We start from the raw sequence: 15,092 nt of genomic DNA on the forward strand, positions 1-15,092 counted from the left end.
TAGAAAGTGTTTGTTTTTGTTAATAATATTTATGGAGACAAAGGAACTGGGAGGGTAGTTAATTGGCAGAAGTCGATAGTTTTCGTGAAGGAACAGAAGACTCTTATATTTAATGAGTGGGAAGAAGAATGGCAAAAGGATTAGGAAGATACAGTCCAGAGAAGCAACTCTGGTAGCTGAGTACAACTGTAGCAAATCAGCTGAGCTATTCCAGTTAGCTGGGAGTCTGGCCCATACAGCCTAAAAGCATCCAGCATCGTACCTGTTCACCTTGCCAGTTCCCACGACTAAGCTGTAAAAGTGATGAACTGTAGCAGCCTATAGTAAAGAGCATAAAGGAGCACCAGTATACATGCAAGCAAAGAAGAAAGCAGTAATGACAGCTAAATAAAATCCTATTTCTGTTCAGATCTGAGGTTTTGTCTATAAATCAGTGTACATTGCTTGTAAAAGAGTGGTCACAGAGAAAAGCTAACAGCATTTCTTAAAAGCCTCATTCATTCTACTCCATTGATGAGCTCCATGGAGCTCATTTGTTGTGAGGGCTCTTCCAAATGGGGATGCATTTCCCAAAGGAAATTTTATTGATGGCAGTCAGTAATGATAAGTGAGTATCTCATCACTGCTTAAGAAACTTTGTTCTCTTTGCAGCATTTCTTAGTGAAACAGGCAATAGGGATTTAAAGCATATAGACTGTATCCTTATTCAACGGATATCCTCTTGTGGAATCTTCTAAAACACAGGAGGCTTAGGTGGCTTCACAATTTTGGAAATCAAATTTCCTCCAGGGTAATGGGAAAAATTTTCCAGTTTAATAGGAAAAATTCCAGGATTCCATGAGCTGTGAAGCTATGGCAGAGGAATGTAAGAGAAAGCACCTCTGTGAAGTCCCCTGCTGCCTGGCTTTTCATGTTATTGTTGGCACTGCAGCAGCACTGTGCTACATGGGGGACATGGACATCTATGCCCCATCATAGCATATTGTCTCTCAGGAATACACTGACCTAAGCAGAAGAAGTAGTTTCACTGGCAGTCTGAAATTTCCCCAGTGACACAGTTTGGTTATGTCTCTGGCTTACGTTTGCATTCCAGAATGAGGAATGTTTCTTCTGAAGGACACATGGTGGTTGGTAGAAGCCAAAGCTGTTTCAGTCTCTCCATTCCTCTTCCTTCTTAGCAGGTACTGGGGCTGGAGAAAGCAGAAACTAGTATTTCAAAGTCGGCTTGTATTAGACATTAAAAAAAGAGAAAGGAAGAAAGAATGGGAACAGAAAAAAAAGAAATAAGATGTGGGAAAGTCCCAACTATTGAGCCAGAGCCGGCATAAATCAGTGTAGCTGTGTTGCACACAGTAAAATTAGGGATGTTATGCTGATTTACACTAGCTGAGAATCTGGCATCCATCTCATTTGTGAAAGAAAATGAATGATGGAATTAAAAACCACTGAACTAGTTCTTTACAATATCAGCTTGGTGCTTAATGCTACTCCAGTGAAGCAGAAAATGACACTTCCATTTTAACAGTTTATGACTTTTTCAAGAAAAAAATAAAGAAAACATGCAGCCAAAACCCAAACAAAGCAGCTGAATTGCAGGGTTTCAATCTCTTTTAGTGATGCATTTCTGGAAAACAATTTTCTGTTTTACTGGTCACGGAAAATTAATCATATGTTTGATGATTTGTATTCTGCTGTTCTTGTCTTCTCGTCATTTTTTGGCTCCATGTTATTTAATTTCAGTAAGTGTCATTTCTAAAGGGAACAGAATGAACTTACATATCCAGGGCTTTTATCAGCACGTTTTAATGAATGTTGGGTAGTCTGCTACAAGCCTTTTAAACTTAGCTGCTAACTATTGTTAGTTCCCTCTTCAGTCATGGATGCGTGTATATGTATAAATATATATGCATGTATATACATATATGTATATATGTATGATAAATGCTTTGGCACTGGTTAAGGATGAGACCAATAGGTTTTTTTACAGAAGGCATTCTAACCCTCCATAGTAGTTTAATAAAGAATGTTTTCAGTTGTGGAAGATGGAGGTGATGGGAAGCTGAGAGTTTTTGAACATCTAGAATTTAGTGGAAGAGCTCCAGTTCTCTCTAGTAGCTTCTGTAGGGAGATCCAAAACCTATAAAAACATTATTTTATTCTCTTAAGGCCATAGGGATTTTCAATAGGGGACTGAACTCGACTACCTGGTGATTCTCTCAGCAGCTTCCACAATGTGACATGACTAGAAGAGCCCTTTGAATTTCCAGAAGCCCATACAGATGGAATTGCCATTCCTTGCAGCTTGCCTGGCTTTGCTTCTGCCCTAGATTTCAGATTATGTGGACAGCTATCATGATTTTCACCCTTAATTACCAGAAAGCCAGTTACGTCTTTTCCTAATCTCTTTTATGCATTTATTCACTGTTGTCATACAGAGTGGTTCACCAACTTTAATGCAGTGGAATGAGTTAGGGAAATGCGATTATCTCCTACTTCATAAGTGAGGAACAAAGGTAATGAGAAGTAAAACGCTTTTAAAAATTTGTCCAGATAGTTTCACCAGGAACATACAGGACATTGAGATGATGTTGAATGCAGGACATTGAGACCCCTAAGATTTCTAACTGCAATGGAGTAACAAAGGCAGATAATAAAATGTCTTCTGTATTTCATGGGGAATCCTGAATTCGGTGTCAGTGGAGCACTGACTGGAATAGGAAAGACCCAAACATGTGTGCAACTGTTTTCCAATGCCTTGTGATTGACTCTATTGTGAAAACAAAATTCTGCATGTGGCAGTCTGATGCTCTGCTTTATCATGTGTTAGGCAGATGGAACTGAATGTTCTTTAAACTGTCTTCTTTATCAGAATTAAGGTAGTAGCTTATCTGAAGTTGGAGAGCAGTTGGGAGGAGGAGGGGACGCACGTGGAGAACATGTCCTGCTCTTGTACTCATGGTTTCCTCTCTTTTCTTTTTCAGTGAGTATGTTTTTGAACACATTAACCCCCAAGTTCTACGTTGCCCTGACAGGCACTTCCTCATTAATCTCGGGACTTATTTTGGTAAGTAGTAGATATATTAATATCACTTTACAAATTGATTTCATTATCCAGAATGGGATTTCAGGCTTTATCCAGATTAATAGGTGTCTTTTTTTTTCTTTTTTTTCCTTAAACTTACATTTCTGCAGTACATAAAATTTATATTTCTTTATTCATACTTCTTTTTCTGTGGGAACAAAAAAAAAAGAGAGAGAGAGAATGTTTCAGTGCTATGTGTCTTTCTTTGAAGAAAAAAGTCTTGAACGACAATGTGCCCCACTAATGACCCTACAGTAATTCCTAACAAGTGTTTGCAAGTTAAGTGTTTCCATTGACAAGTGCTACAGAGAAAAAGACCAGTAAAAAGAAGAGTAGGAGAGGTACCACTATCTCAGATTAGCATGGTCCTTTTAGAAAGTTACAGCAGGATTTATTAGGGAAACAGCGAGCAGGTTATTACCAATGAAGCCTGTTCTGGTGCCAAGATTCCAAGGGATAATTATTTCAGATCTTCACTTTAAAAATCTTTTTCAATACATATCTGCCTATTTGTTCAAAGGTCTGAGGAGTATTTTTAAACCATTTAAAAACCCCTTCTCCCATATTAACCCCTGAGGGCTTCATTGTGCAAACTGATGCAGTGGAGTGAATCATAATACCATCACAGTGCAGGAGTCCAAAGCAGAGCATTTGCTCTGGATTTTATTTAATGTCTTCATAGAAACAAATGGAGGTAAAAAAATCTAAGAATCCGCATGGTGTACTTAAGGTATTATGCTTATACTGGACTGTTCTGTTTCCTCACTGCTGAGTTGGCTTTCTACTTATACAAATGAATAGAATAGAATAGAATAGAATAGAATAGAATAGAATAGAATAGAATAGAATAATCATCTAGTCCAACTGACCACTTCAGGGCTGACCAAAAGCTAAAACATGTTATTAAGGGCATTGTCCAAATACCTCTTACAACACTAACAGGCTTGGGCCATCAACCACCTCTCTAGGAAGCCTGTTCCAGTGTTTGACCACCCTCTCGGTAAAGAAATGCTTCCTAATGCCCAGTCTAAACCTCCCCTGGCGCAGCTTTGAACCATTCCCACGTGTCCTGTCACTGGATGCCAGGGAGAAGAGACCAGCACCTCCCTCTCCACGTCCCCTCCTCAGGGGAAGGTTGTCTTTGTTTAGTCTTGTTTGTTCAGTCTGTCTTAGGTCCTTTGTCTAAAACAAGTTGGACACTTTTAAAATCTGCTGGATACCAGCTGTAGACCCTCCCTCACCATACCAAACTAGGCATGTAATTGGAAGACCAATGAGACCAATTTTAGGAGTGTAGTTACTGTAGTGGTAAGTGGAAAGAGAGGGGCATGGCTAGGGGCTGGTTCACATCACCTCGGATCTACTGACCTCAGAGAAACCTGAAAGCAGCTAGGATCCTGACTAAACTGTATGTTTGGTGTGGGAAATCCACACCTCTCACTTCCACATTGCCTGTAGCTGGTGTAGGCAAAGAAATGGCGTCTTTGACTCCTGAATGCCTGTGAGTTCTCATCACTTAGATGATTTCAGGTATAAAGCATCAGGTGTGCTGCTGCTGTGCCTTGCTCTGGGGTTTCCTTGTAGCAGAAGTCAATTACTTAATGTCTGCACCTTGGGCATTCATCATCCTTGTATGGATTGAGCCCCAAAGCACAGGACAGAGCTCCAGAGACATCAGCAGATCTTTCAGAATATGACCAGGAGCCAGACCTGTAAGACTTCGATTCAATTCAGCACAACTCACTCAAATGTATGGGAGGAAAATACTGAATGTTACATTCACTCAGCAAGAAGAAACATTCAAAAAGCCAGGCCCCACCATCACCGCCAAGATGAGAAGGAATGAGAGAAATAACATGGGTTCCACAGGCACAATTCCATACTTGTTGTTAGAGAGTGAAGACAGCAGGAGGAGGTGGCAAGAAAAAGGCAGTTTGTGCCCTATAGAAATACCTTACAGAATCAAACAGGAACAAAAACACTGAAGAGAGACTAAATTACCTGTAACTAAATTCTGTGTATAGCATGATTGCAAATGTAGGTACATTTTATATTGTAGTCATGAAGGCAATTTCTGAGGAATGAGCTCAGTAGGAGACTTGTGAGCAAGAAATTTCTAAAAGTGCTGTACTTTGATGGAAAGTACAGGAAGGCAGTGGCAAGGAGTATTCAAGACTGTGATATGAAGAAGGGGCAAAAGGGCACCGATAGAGGCCTTCCAAGAAGAGATTAGACTGAGTGAGCCTTAACTGAAAAAATTCACTTCATGCTGCATGACAAAGTCCATTATGAACAAGTTGAAGGAACAGTGAGGTGATGGAGGTGTAGGCACAGGCTGAAAGAAGATCGAAAGCCTTTTTTTGTGGACCTTCACCACTGCTGTCAGTTGTAGTCTGCTGTTCATATGCCACCATCCTAAGTGTGCAAAAGGTATATAGGCCAGGCAGGTAACAGCAGGAACCCTAGATTGTATGGGCTGGTGTCTGTGCTGAGAGGAACAAGTGGTCTGTAAATTGGATGATGGGAAAGGAACTCAGCAGACATGGTCATGGAGAGAAGAAGCTGCAAGTTGAACAGACCATGCATCAGGAAAGACAGCTGAGTAGGTTCTAGTGAGGTAGTACTAGCCCGTCACTAGCCCCATAGTGCTTCATATTAATTATTTCTTAATAATCTTGCTGTTTACCAATGGCCCTGTAACATGCTGAGTTGCCTACATTACCACACACTTATCTGTCACACTACACAGCATCTGCAGTTCTAAAAGATTCTTAGTCCTACTAATGGTATTAAGTGAAACTCTTTTATAAAATAAACATTCTCTTGTCAAATCTACATTGCAGGACTATTTTTCAGACTAGGTGTAGTAACATTCCTTGGAATTTTCCACCATATGGTCTGGCAGATTTCTTTCCATTATCAGTTGGCTGCAATTCCTAATCAGAAGGAGAAATCACAGCACTGCAGGTTATGAAATGATGGAAAATTCCATCATTTCAGAAGTGTGGTAACTGATGGGAAAGTGAATGCTTTTCCTATTTCATGTTTGGGTCATGAAACAATGACTCTGCAGAGTTCAGCTTTGGGCAATTGCATGCTGCGTGACTCCTTTGCAAAACACTACTCTCCCATCTTATTTTGTCTATTACTTTGTTCTCATTCGTTAGGTAAAATTCTGGCCTTGCTGTAGGCGATGTGACTTAAATGAAGCAAGGATTTCAGACCTTTTTGCTTTTCTGGATAGCTCAGAACTGTACAGAAAATACTTTTCTATCTCAAGCATTCTCCTTAATAATTACTTGACTACAGCACATAGTTTAAAATGAACAATTTAGCATATATTAAATTCATCCCTGCACTATTTTAGGCATCAAAAATAGGAACCAAATTAAGTCCAAAGCTGCATTGGAAATACTGTATTGGAAACTTGGTTCCACCACAGTTACTTTTAATCCAGTAAAAAAACAGGATTCTGTCTCACAGAATACAATGAGCCTCATTGTATTCAGTGTCTGAGAGGCTAAGGTTTTCTACAGGTAGGGTAATAAAACTGTCATGAAACACAACTGACGTCCAGTAAATGCTATGAACTGGAACTATGTAAATGCCACTGAGATTTCTAAATAAGGCCACGTATTTAACATACAGTTATCACCAGAGTGAAAGTTGGTTAGCAAGTGCGGGTGGCGTTTGCACTGCAAACTGATGGAGTCTTAGTTCTAACAAAGCACAGGCAGAAGTGAACCCCAGTCTTGAATCTCCACCAAGAATGCCCCATTATTCTATTTCAGAGCTTGGGACAAGAGTAAGAGTTTCTGCTACACGCTGAGAAGCATTCTGCAATGAACAAATACCAGGTCTTTCAGAGATAAGAATTAGAAAGGCAGTCTACAGAGGTAGAGAATGAGTGCTGAGTCTACACGCTGGCTAGCGTTGAGCAGCTGGACTGTCTGCTACTACCCTAGTATGTGTATAGTATGTGACAGTCCCAGCCTTTTATAGCCAATGGTACTAATACATGAAGTCTGAGAGAGGACCTGAGTAACACAGAAGGGACCTGTCTTATTTTCTGTAGATGTTAATTGTTCTTCTGCTTGCTTGGTTACCTTTGTGTAGTCTGCTGCAGAGGGGCAGAGAGGTGACTGAGTTCTGGGTGTTGCCACAGACTCCAGGAAAGTCTGACAATTGTGCAGGGACAATCTTTGGCAGCTGAAAAGTGATACGTGGTAATTGTTCAAAGTTTCTGCTCTGCTCAGTGGAGGCTGACAGGTCAGGGAGGGCAGAGTCCTTGTAGGCAGTTCCTAAAAAACTGGAAACACTTGCCAGGGTGCAGCAGGTGAGAGAGGAAGGGTCTGTAGGAAGACAGGCTATAACCCAGTCCACAGACAAGAGAAAGGTATCATAAGTATTTGGGGTCTACCCAGTGTGGAGAGAATGACTATGCTTAGTCCAGGCAATACATTATTTTCTTTCCTATATCTGTATTTCCAGAGGTTGATGAAGTGTAAGTAAATAGCTATTTTTTTTTAATAAGCTGCTCATTAGCACTGCATGTATCTTCTTATGCTGACTACTTGGGGTAAGACAAGTGGGGGTTCAGTAACCAGGAGCAGAGTCTAAGAGGATGCTAAATGGGTGTATTTCATCCTGAAGGAATGGGGCTGCATAGCCTTCGAGACTGCTGTTAAGAACACTGAGAGCATGGTCAGAGGTGTACTGTTTCCTAGGGCAAAGCTGGGCAGGACTGGAGGATCTGCTTGAGTTACTGGCTACCCGTAACAGCTAAATAAAATAGACCAGGGGCTTTCTTTGTCAGAAGGCAAGTAGCATTATATAGTCACATCCATACGGATAAACACTCTTGCCTCCCAAAACAGGATGATCTTTTCCACACTGTCTACTGGAAACAGCCCCTGGGCTGTGATATCCCTAGAACACGTCCAGTCATTGCCTGGGACAGTTGTCACAGGCCAGGAAGTGTGCTAGCAAACAAACAGCACGGATGACTGAGCCAGCCAAACCTGTGCTGTGGTCCTGTTTTATTTATCAAATAGGCTTAACCATGGAATCAAGTTCTACTATCGTTATGCTGTTCCTCAAGAGAGTAAGTTTCATTTAAATCCAGTACATCAATTGTTACCTTGTATACACCCCTTGTATTAGAAGAATACTCCAAATCTTACTCCTCCGAGACCTGGAAGCCTCATTATGAGGCTGAATGAGAACTCTGAGCTATGCAAGTTGCCAGCAAACAAAATCCTTTAATGCTTCTGTTGAAGACTCAATACACATACACTAGGAGAGGACTGCAGAGAGTGTTCGCTGTAAGAGAGGATGCCTGTCTCGGCTATGATAAACAGGAAAGCATAATTCAAATCGCTGATAGACATCGCTACTTGGTTCAGTGAGAACCACCATCAGAACCATCCCTTGTGAACTGACGCATTTATGATTGAATATCTGTTCTGAAAAAACAGGCAGGAAGATCAGATATCCAAGTGATGCAGAATAGATTTGTTGCAACACAGAGAAATAAAATGATCTGGGATTGTCTGTGTGTGAGAGCAGAGATAAGAAAGAGGATGACTGTAATGTTTTCATTGCACTGGGGAGGAGAAGTACCTGCACAGAAAACCAAGAGTAAAAAAAACTCTAAAGCAAGTATCTGAAATAATACTTCTTATGAAATGAAATGAAGACTTCTGATGAGTGATTAACCGGCTCTTACTTAACCCAAGTATATTTGTCACCTACAAGTTGTTTTTTTCATAGCCATGCATCTCTAGAAATCATCAATAAGGGTTTTTCAAAATCAAATACTCTTACATTTAGCATTACCCATACCAGATTAAAAAATAAAAAATTCTAGATTTGGATTTCTAAACACACAAAGCTGGAAATGTTCAGAACAGGGTTTTAACTTGGCCTATGTGAACATAATGGTTTCAAAGATCCCTTGAGGGTTTGGGTATGTTTGACCCTGTTCTGATTTGAAAGCACAGGCACCAACTAGAAAGAGCCCAGAGACGTTTGCCACTGCTGTGAAGGGGACAAGTTCTGTGAAGATGAGCTCCCCTCCCACTGTATGTATGTGGCAGAAATGAGGTGGCCTTTTCTTTCAGAAGTGGTGCAGAAATGATCTTTCTCTTTAATTTCCTCTCTGATCCAGATCTCTTTCAATGGGTAATTAATCCTTACAGTCAGCTATTATTCTGCCAGATGATCTCTCATCTGCTGAACTGTCAAAAGCTTGTTGACTTCACATTGCTTTCAAACTGACTGGTGCAGTTAGAAATCAAATTTGATTTATAGAAATCAGGTTTCAAAACAGCTGACGCTGTCTGAGAAAGGTGCAAAAATTCTGCGAAGAGAATTTATTGTTTTGACTTCAGTACCAGATTACAGATTAACTTCTCATACACCCTGAACAAATCACTGCAAGCAAAGGCTTATTATGGTGATGATTTATGGCTTTAATTTCTAAGACACTGTATCCATTGAGATCTGGCTGATGTTTCCTGGCACTGGCTTCACTCAACATTGCAAATATTTTTCAAAGCTGCCTGAAACAATTTACGAGCTTTAATGCCATTTTTTAAAGTAATTAATGTATTTGTAAGTCTAGGGAGGCAGACTTAGAGCTGCGTCACATGTTCTAGCAAGTTCCTGTCACTCAGCTGAACTGTAGTAGTGAGCACATATATATATATATATACATTCTTTCTGCTTGTATCCTCAGTTTCATTGAAATTCAGCGTGACAGTTTTCCAGCTGGTATACATTTGTGCAGAGCAAGTGGGCTCAAGCATGCTCTTGTACTGCTCACTCTCCCCCTCTGGGTTTTACTTTTTATCTGAAAGCTGATTATGATGGAAATAATGAACAGGAATTTATTAGCACATTTTGAAAAATCTGCCCTTTTTCTTCTCTTAAAGAAAGTACGAAGCTTGTTAGATACAGTCTGTAACTGCCAAGAGTTTTGAGCGGCCAGTCTGGCAGCTGTACTTCAGTCCCTGACTTACATTTCAGCGATATTCTTACCGACTGTCCCTTGCCTCAGTACAATCTTTGATTCCTAACAACCACTCCCTCTGAGGCCTTGGACAGGTGCAACTGTGGCTTGTGTGCCTTGATTTGTTCAAGCTTCAAAGTTTCCAAAGATAAAACAGAAACAGATGCTCACAGCAGATCTGTGACTGTACCTTACGGCACAGCCTTTCTCTCATGGTCAGCCACACACTGCCTGCTTAGGTTATGATGCTGCCTTAGATCATAAGATTTAAATTCTAAGCCTCTTAGAATGTGTTGTGTGCCTAAGAGCATGAGAACAGCTTAAACCAAAGCTGGCTCACCTGTGCCAGCTCCCTGTCCACCATCTCCAGCATTCGGAGGCAGTGGTGCATGCCAGGGAAAGTGTATCAGCCCATAGAGCTGATCAGTGTATCAGCAGATATTCCTTAGCCTTCTGTCCCTGGCTCCCAGGATTCCCATCTGGGCGCTGCTGCAAGCGCATGCCGATGGAACGAGTACAGCGACAAACACGCTGTGGAGCCTGTGTCAGGAGGAACTGTCCAGGCTGTGTGGGTTTTCGGTGATACGCCTGGGATGTAGAGTTCACAAAGATCTGGGTGTGTTTATGTCCTGGTTTCTCTGTGACCATCTGTTTATCTTCCCAAGTGCGTGCTCGTGACCTTTATGTGTTCACATAGCCCTTCTGTCTTCTCCTCATCACACTGCTCCATTCTTCCTTGTTGATGTCTCCTAGAAGAGCCATTAGATTGTTTTGGAGACCGAGTGATCTCCAGGCCTGCCATGCACTCTTGTGTGAACTTGTCTCAAGTGGCCACCAGCTATGTTCCCACTCCATTCCAGTGCAGCTAGGGTCAGCTTCCTCCGTATGAATGCTCTAGATGCTTTAACAACACAGCTGAGCTTAGGGGAAGCCCCAGTGTAGAATGCATTGGAGTATCCTTTGGAAAGGAACATTTTCGTACCGTGCCAGAAGGTTTATCTTCTGGTTTTCCCCTATGGAATGGTTTAAAGGGGGGAAAAATCCCATACGTCTTGTTTACAGACAATCCCATGGAGACAGAAGTCAGTTCAGTTACATAAAGAGCTCATGAGAACTTAAAAATGAAAATATATTGTGGGAGGGAGAGTGTAGAGCCCAGCCCGACCCTCTCTGCAGCAGGTAGACTCCGAAGAGGCCTTCCAGAGCCTCCTGGCTCCTCGCCGGCCCATCAGAACCTGCTCAACAGCGTGCCGATGGTGTCAAAGATGTGAATGCAGTCCTTTCACTTGTTGCTGATTGTGCCTATTTATAGTTAGAATTAATAAATAACCTTTCTTCTTTTTTTTTTTTTGTGGAGATTTTGTAAAAGCTTTCAGCACTGGCAAAAAACCATGGAGGCACCAAGTGATATAGAAAGGGCAAAGATCATTCATTCACAATTTCTAGTGTAATCAATTTTACAAAGTACTGTCAAATACTGTCAAGTATTTCAAAAGCCCTTTGATTTGTTTTTGTTTCAGTTGGTATACAGATGTTTTGGTGATGATTCAAGTGCAGCTGCAAAGTACACTTACTTTACATACTCATTATAAGCGTGTGTGCCTGTACAGTTTTTACAGTCAAAACCTTTTCTCTATTTATATGAAATAATAGTCTTCATTTCCAGGTTTATGTGGTTTCCTGAAATACATGTACTCTTACCCAAGAATATAATTTCTCAGTGAAAATACCACAAATATATATTTATGTATATAATTTCAATTACAAGGTGTTCTTTTAGGCTGTGGAATGATTTTCCAAGTAGAGCTCTATAAATAATCATTTCTGATTTGCTAGCTGAACCAAAAGCCTGAAAATAAAATTAATTCGGAATCAGCCCAAGCCAGCCAAATAAAACAAAACAAAACACGGTTCAGTTGGGGAAAAAAAATCCTAAAAGGACTAGGATTCAGCTTCCTGGAGTTTGTTTGGTATTTTTTAACATTTTTGAAATTGAGCTCAGTAAATTCCTTTGGAAGCATTGCTGGGAGAACAAGCAAACCTGCTGTTCCTCACTTTCCCTTGAGTGCAGAGGGAGCTGGGGAAAGAGGAGGCAAGAGCATGCTCCTGACCGCAGCATCCCATTTACGTGGCTGGCGTCAGACTGGATGGAGCTGAACTCCCGTTTTTTGGTTTGGTTTTTGGTTTTTTTTTCTCCAGAAGTCAATTTAAAGGAACGCTGCTAACAATTTAAAATGCCTTTAAAAGAAACAATTTGACATACGGTTCTTTGGCTTAAAAAAAACCCCCAGAAACCCAACCCAAATCTTTTTGCGGACAAGATTGAGATTTTTTTTCACCTCCTGTAAACCAGGTTTTTAAAGCGATTTGCCGGATTCGGCACGAACCTGGATCAAATTTGAACTCTTAGTATGCCGCGGGGAGGGAGGGGGGGAGGCCGGCCGGCCGCTGCGGCGAGCGGGCCTCGGTGCTCCTGGGGCGGGGAAGACGCCGGCAGGTGCCTCCCTCAGGATGCGGAGGGAGGAAGGGAAGGCGGGAGGGAGGGAGGCGCGGATCCGTGGGGAGGCCGGGGTCTGCCCGCCTGCGCCTCTGCCCCGTCACGGCTCCGTCGCCTCGCTGAGGGGACGGGGCAGCCGTTAACGGCCGGGCGGGGCGCGGGCGGGCGCTGACGCGGCGCGCTCTCCCTGTGTGTTGCAGATCTTCGAGTGGTGGTACTTCCGCAAGTACGGGACGTCCTTCATCGAGCAGGTCTCGGTGAGCCACTTGCGCCCTCTGCTGGGCGGGGTGGACAACAGCGCGCCCAGCGCCGCCAGCGCCGCCAACGGGGACGCGGACTCCAGCCGCCAGAGCGTCTCAGGTGAGGGGCGGCCCGCGGCCCTCCTCCTCCTCCTCCTCCTCCTCCTCCGCCGCCGCCGCCTCTCCCTCGGCTGTGGAGGCGGCGTGAGGGCGAAGCCGTGCTGGCCCTGGAACTGGCCGCGGGAGCGAGCTGCTGGCCGAGCCGCAGCCGCTGCGGGCCCGCAGCCCTCCTGCCCCGGGACGCCCCGCGTTTACCTCAGCCCAGGCTGCCGCGCTCCGCTTCGGCCCGGGTCTGTGGTGGCAGCGGGAGCTGGGCGTGCCACGGGCCGCCTGCCGCGGGCATGTCGCCTCCGCTGAGCCGTGAGGCCAGAGAAGGCTGCCTTTAAAGCGTTTGTGCTGAAAAAGAAAAGGCAGAGCTGCCTCGTTAATTGCTCCGGCCAATTATATCTTTCCAAAGTCACGCCGTGCTCGTTGCTCGGGCGGCGCTGCCAATGCGGTCTGTTCCCCCCCTCCTCCCGAGAGCCCTGCTCAATTGCACGTGCTCTTTCTGCAGTACGATTTCTAAACGCAGGCAGTGTTTCTATTTAAACTCTTTCGAATAAACCAACATGGTAAGAAAACAAAAAAAATAGTCAGGAAAAGGATGTCGGGAATGCCCATCTACTTTTGCCTCGCTTTACTTTTTAGATAATGCAGGCAGTATGTAAGCAACATTTGGATTTCACTTTGGTAAATGGAAGCACAGCGGCTTTTAATAGCTTAAGGGCTTGTTCTATTCCTGACTCTGCTACCAATTTGATTGATGACTTTGGGCAAGTCATAACACGGTCAGGTTTTAAAAAAACAGGCCTCCGGTTTAAGGGGCCTGATTTCACACATTTGATGAGCTTGATTTTGATGAGCTTCCAGGCATCCACAGCCCTTGTGAGTTTCAGTGCAAGGAGTAGGTGCTGCAAATCAGACTAAAGGTGTCTGACTTTAAGCCGTTCAAGCCTTTAAAGTTGACCTTAATGCTCTGGGGCTTCTTTTCTAGTGCATATGATTATTCTGAATGAACATGTGATTGGGGATGTGTTTTGAGAGCCTTACAGGAGCGATATAAGTGTGTGAGTTGTAATTTTTGTTAGGTTTGTATGATGAATACAAATTTACTTGCTCTGGTGAAAAAGACAATGTTAAATCAGGAGAAATCAGCTCTTATGGGATGGAGGGGAGGATGTCAGTTTTGAACTGAGGCAGCTTGAGTCCTGCTACAGCTCTGCTGCAGGAGGACTGTCCCTGCAGGTCACTTTGTTCACGTCACAGGGTTTGGGATTTTGCTGAGATGCTTTGAGTCAGGTGCCTGGTTGCCTGGGGATGGTTCCTCTGAGAGACAGACCAGCCTGCCTAAAATGAATCAGCCCCCCAAGCGCTGATCTTTGTGGACTGAAGAGGAGTCCCAGGGGAACTTCTCTCCCTGCTTGGGTGCCTTGGCTACTTGGGGGGGATTAATTGAAAACTTAGCCCATGAGTGATGAAGATGCTGAAATACTATTGCTTTTGGCTTGAGTTGGAGGTACTCACTGCTAAAGAAAGTCAGGGCAGGAGCATCTCGGCTTGTGTTCCTCATCTGTAAAGTGAAGCTTACCTGTTTCAGCCCTAGCTTGGCATACAGGCCATAATCTTAATATTGGAAATTAATTCAGCCTTCATTAGGGATGTGCCCCTAGAATCAATTACGGTTTCATTAAATTTATTTTCTCTGCAGGCTTTTAAAATATATCAGAGCTAACAAGTGAGGAAAAGTGAATGAAAAAACCACAAAATTCCGTTATGGAGAAAGCAGCATTGTTTAGCAGCTGAGGTGCCTATGTCTGTACCTGGCAAATTTTATTTCTGCTCTTCAGTGTTCATGAAAACAAGCAAACAAAATCAGCTTTGAACTCACAAGTTAAATAAAATAGGTGGCCTCAAAACACCTTGCTCTACTAGTGTTTCTACTTAGAGAAGCCTCCATATAGCACAGCAAATTCAGCTGTTGTCATTCCCATCTGAGGAGAGGCTGTGAATAGCAGCACTGCATGGTCCAGGATATTAGATTTGGGTGAACTGGCAGAAAGCATGGGATGGCTTGGAAACACCTGTGTGCACTCATCAGTGCACTCAGTCACGCTTCAGCAGCTCTGAAATAACTCCCATTATTTTAAAGCAGAAGGTACAGTA

General features: G+C 43.0%; 1 protein-coding gene across 9 annotated transcripts in view; it reads left to right on the forward strand.

The window, feature by feature from the left end:
• The window catches only part of ST7 (suppression of tumorigenicity 7), a 154,675-nt gene that overhangs the window by 78,783 nt on the left and 60,800 nt on the right, over positions 1-15,092 (forward strand). For 7 of the 9 annotated variants that reach the window (XR_012654642.1, XM_075059152.1, XM_075059147.1 and 4 more), the window contains exons 2-3: positions 2,982-3,064; positions 12,792-12,951. Coding sequence is in view for 8 of the 9 variants with exons in the window: in XM_075059152.1 (XP_074915253.1) it covers positions 2,982-3,064; positions 12,792-12,951 (243 nt within the window). In the remaining variant the exon portion in view is untranslated. The remainder of the gene's footprint in view (positions 1-2,981; positions 3,065-12,791; positions 12,952-15,092) is intronic. The other 2 variants (XM_075059153.1, XM_075059154.1) reach the window with 1 other exon arrangement.

The sequence above is a fragment of the Buteo buteo genome, chromosome 28 (genome assembly GCF_964188355.1).
Source record: "Buteo buteo chromosome 28, bButBut1.hap1.1, whole genome shotgun sequence".
Lineage (NCBI taxonomy): Eukaryota > Metazoa > Chordata > Aves > Accipitriformes > Accipitridae > Buteo > Buteo buteo.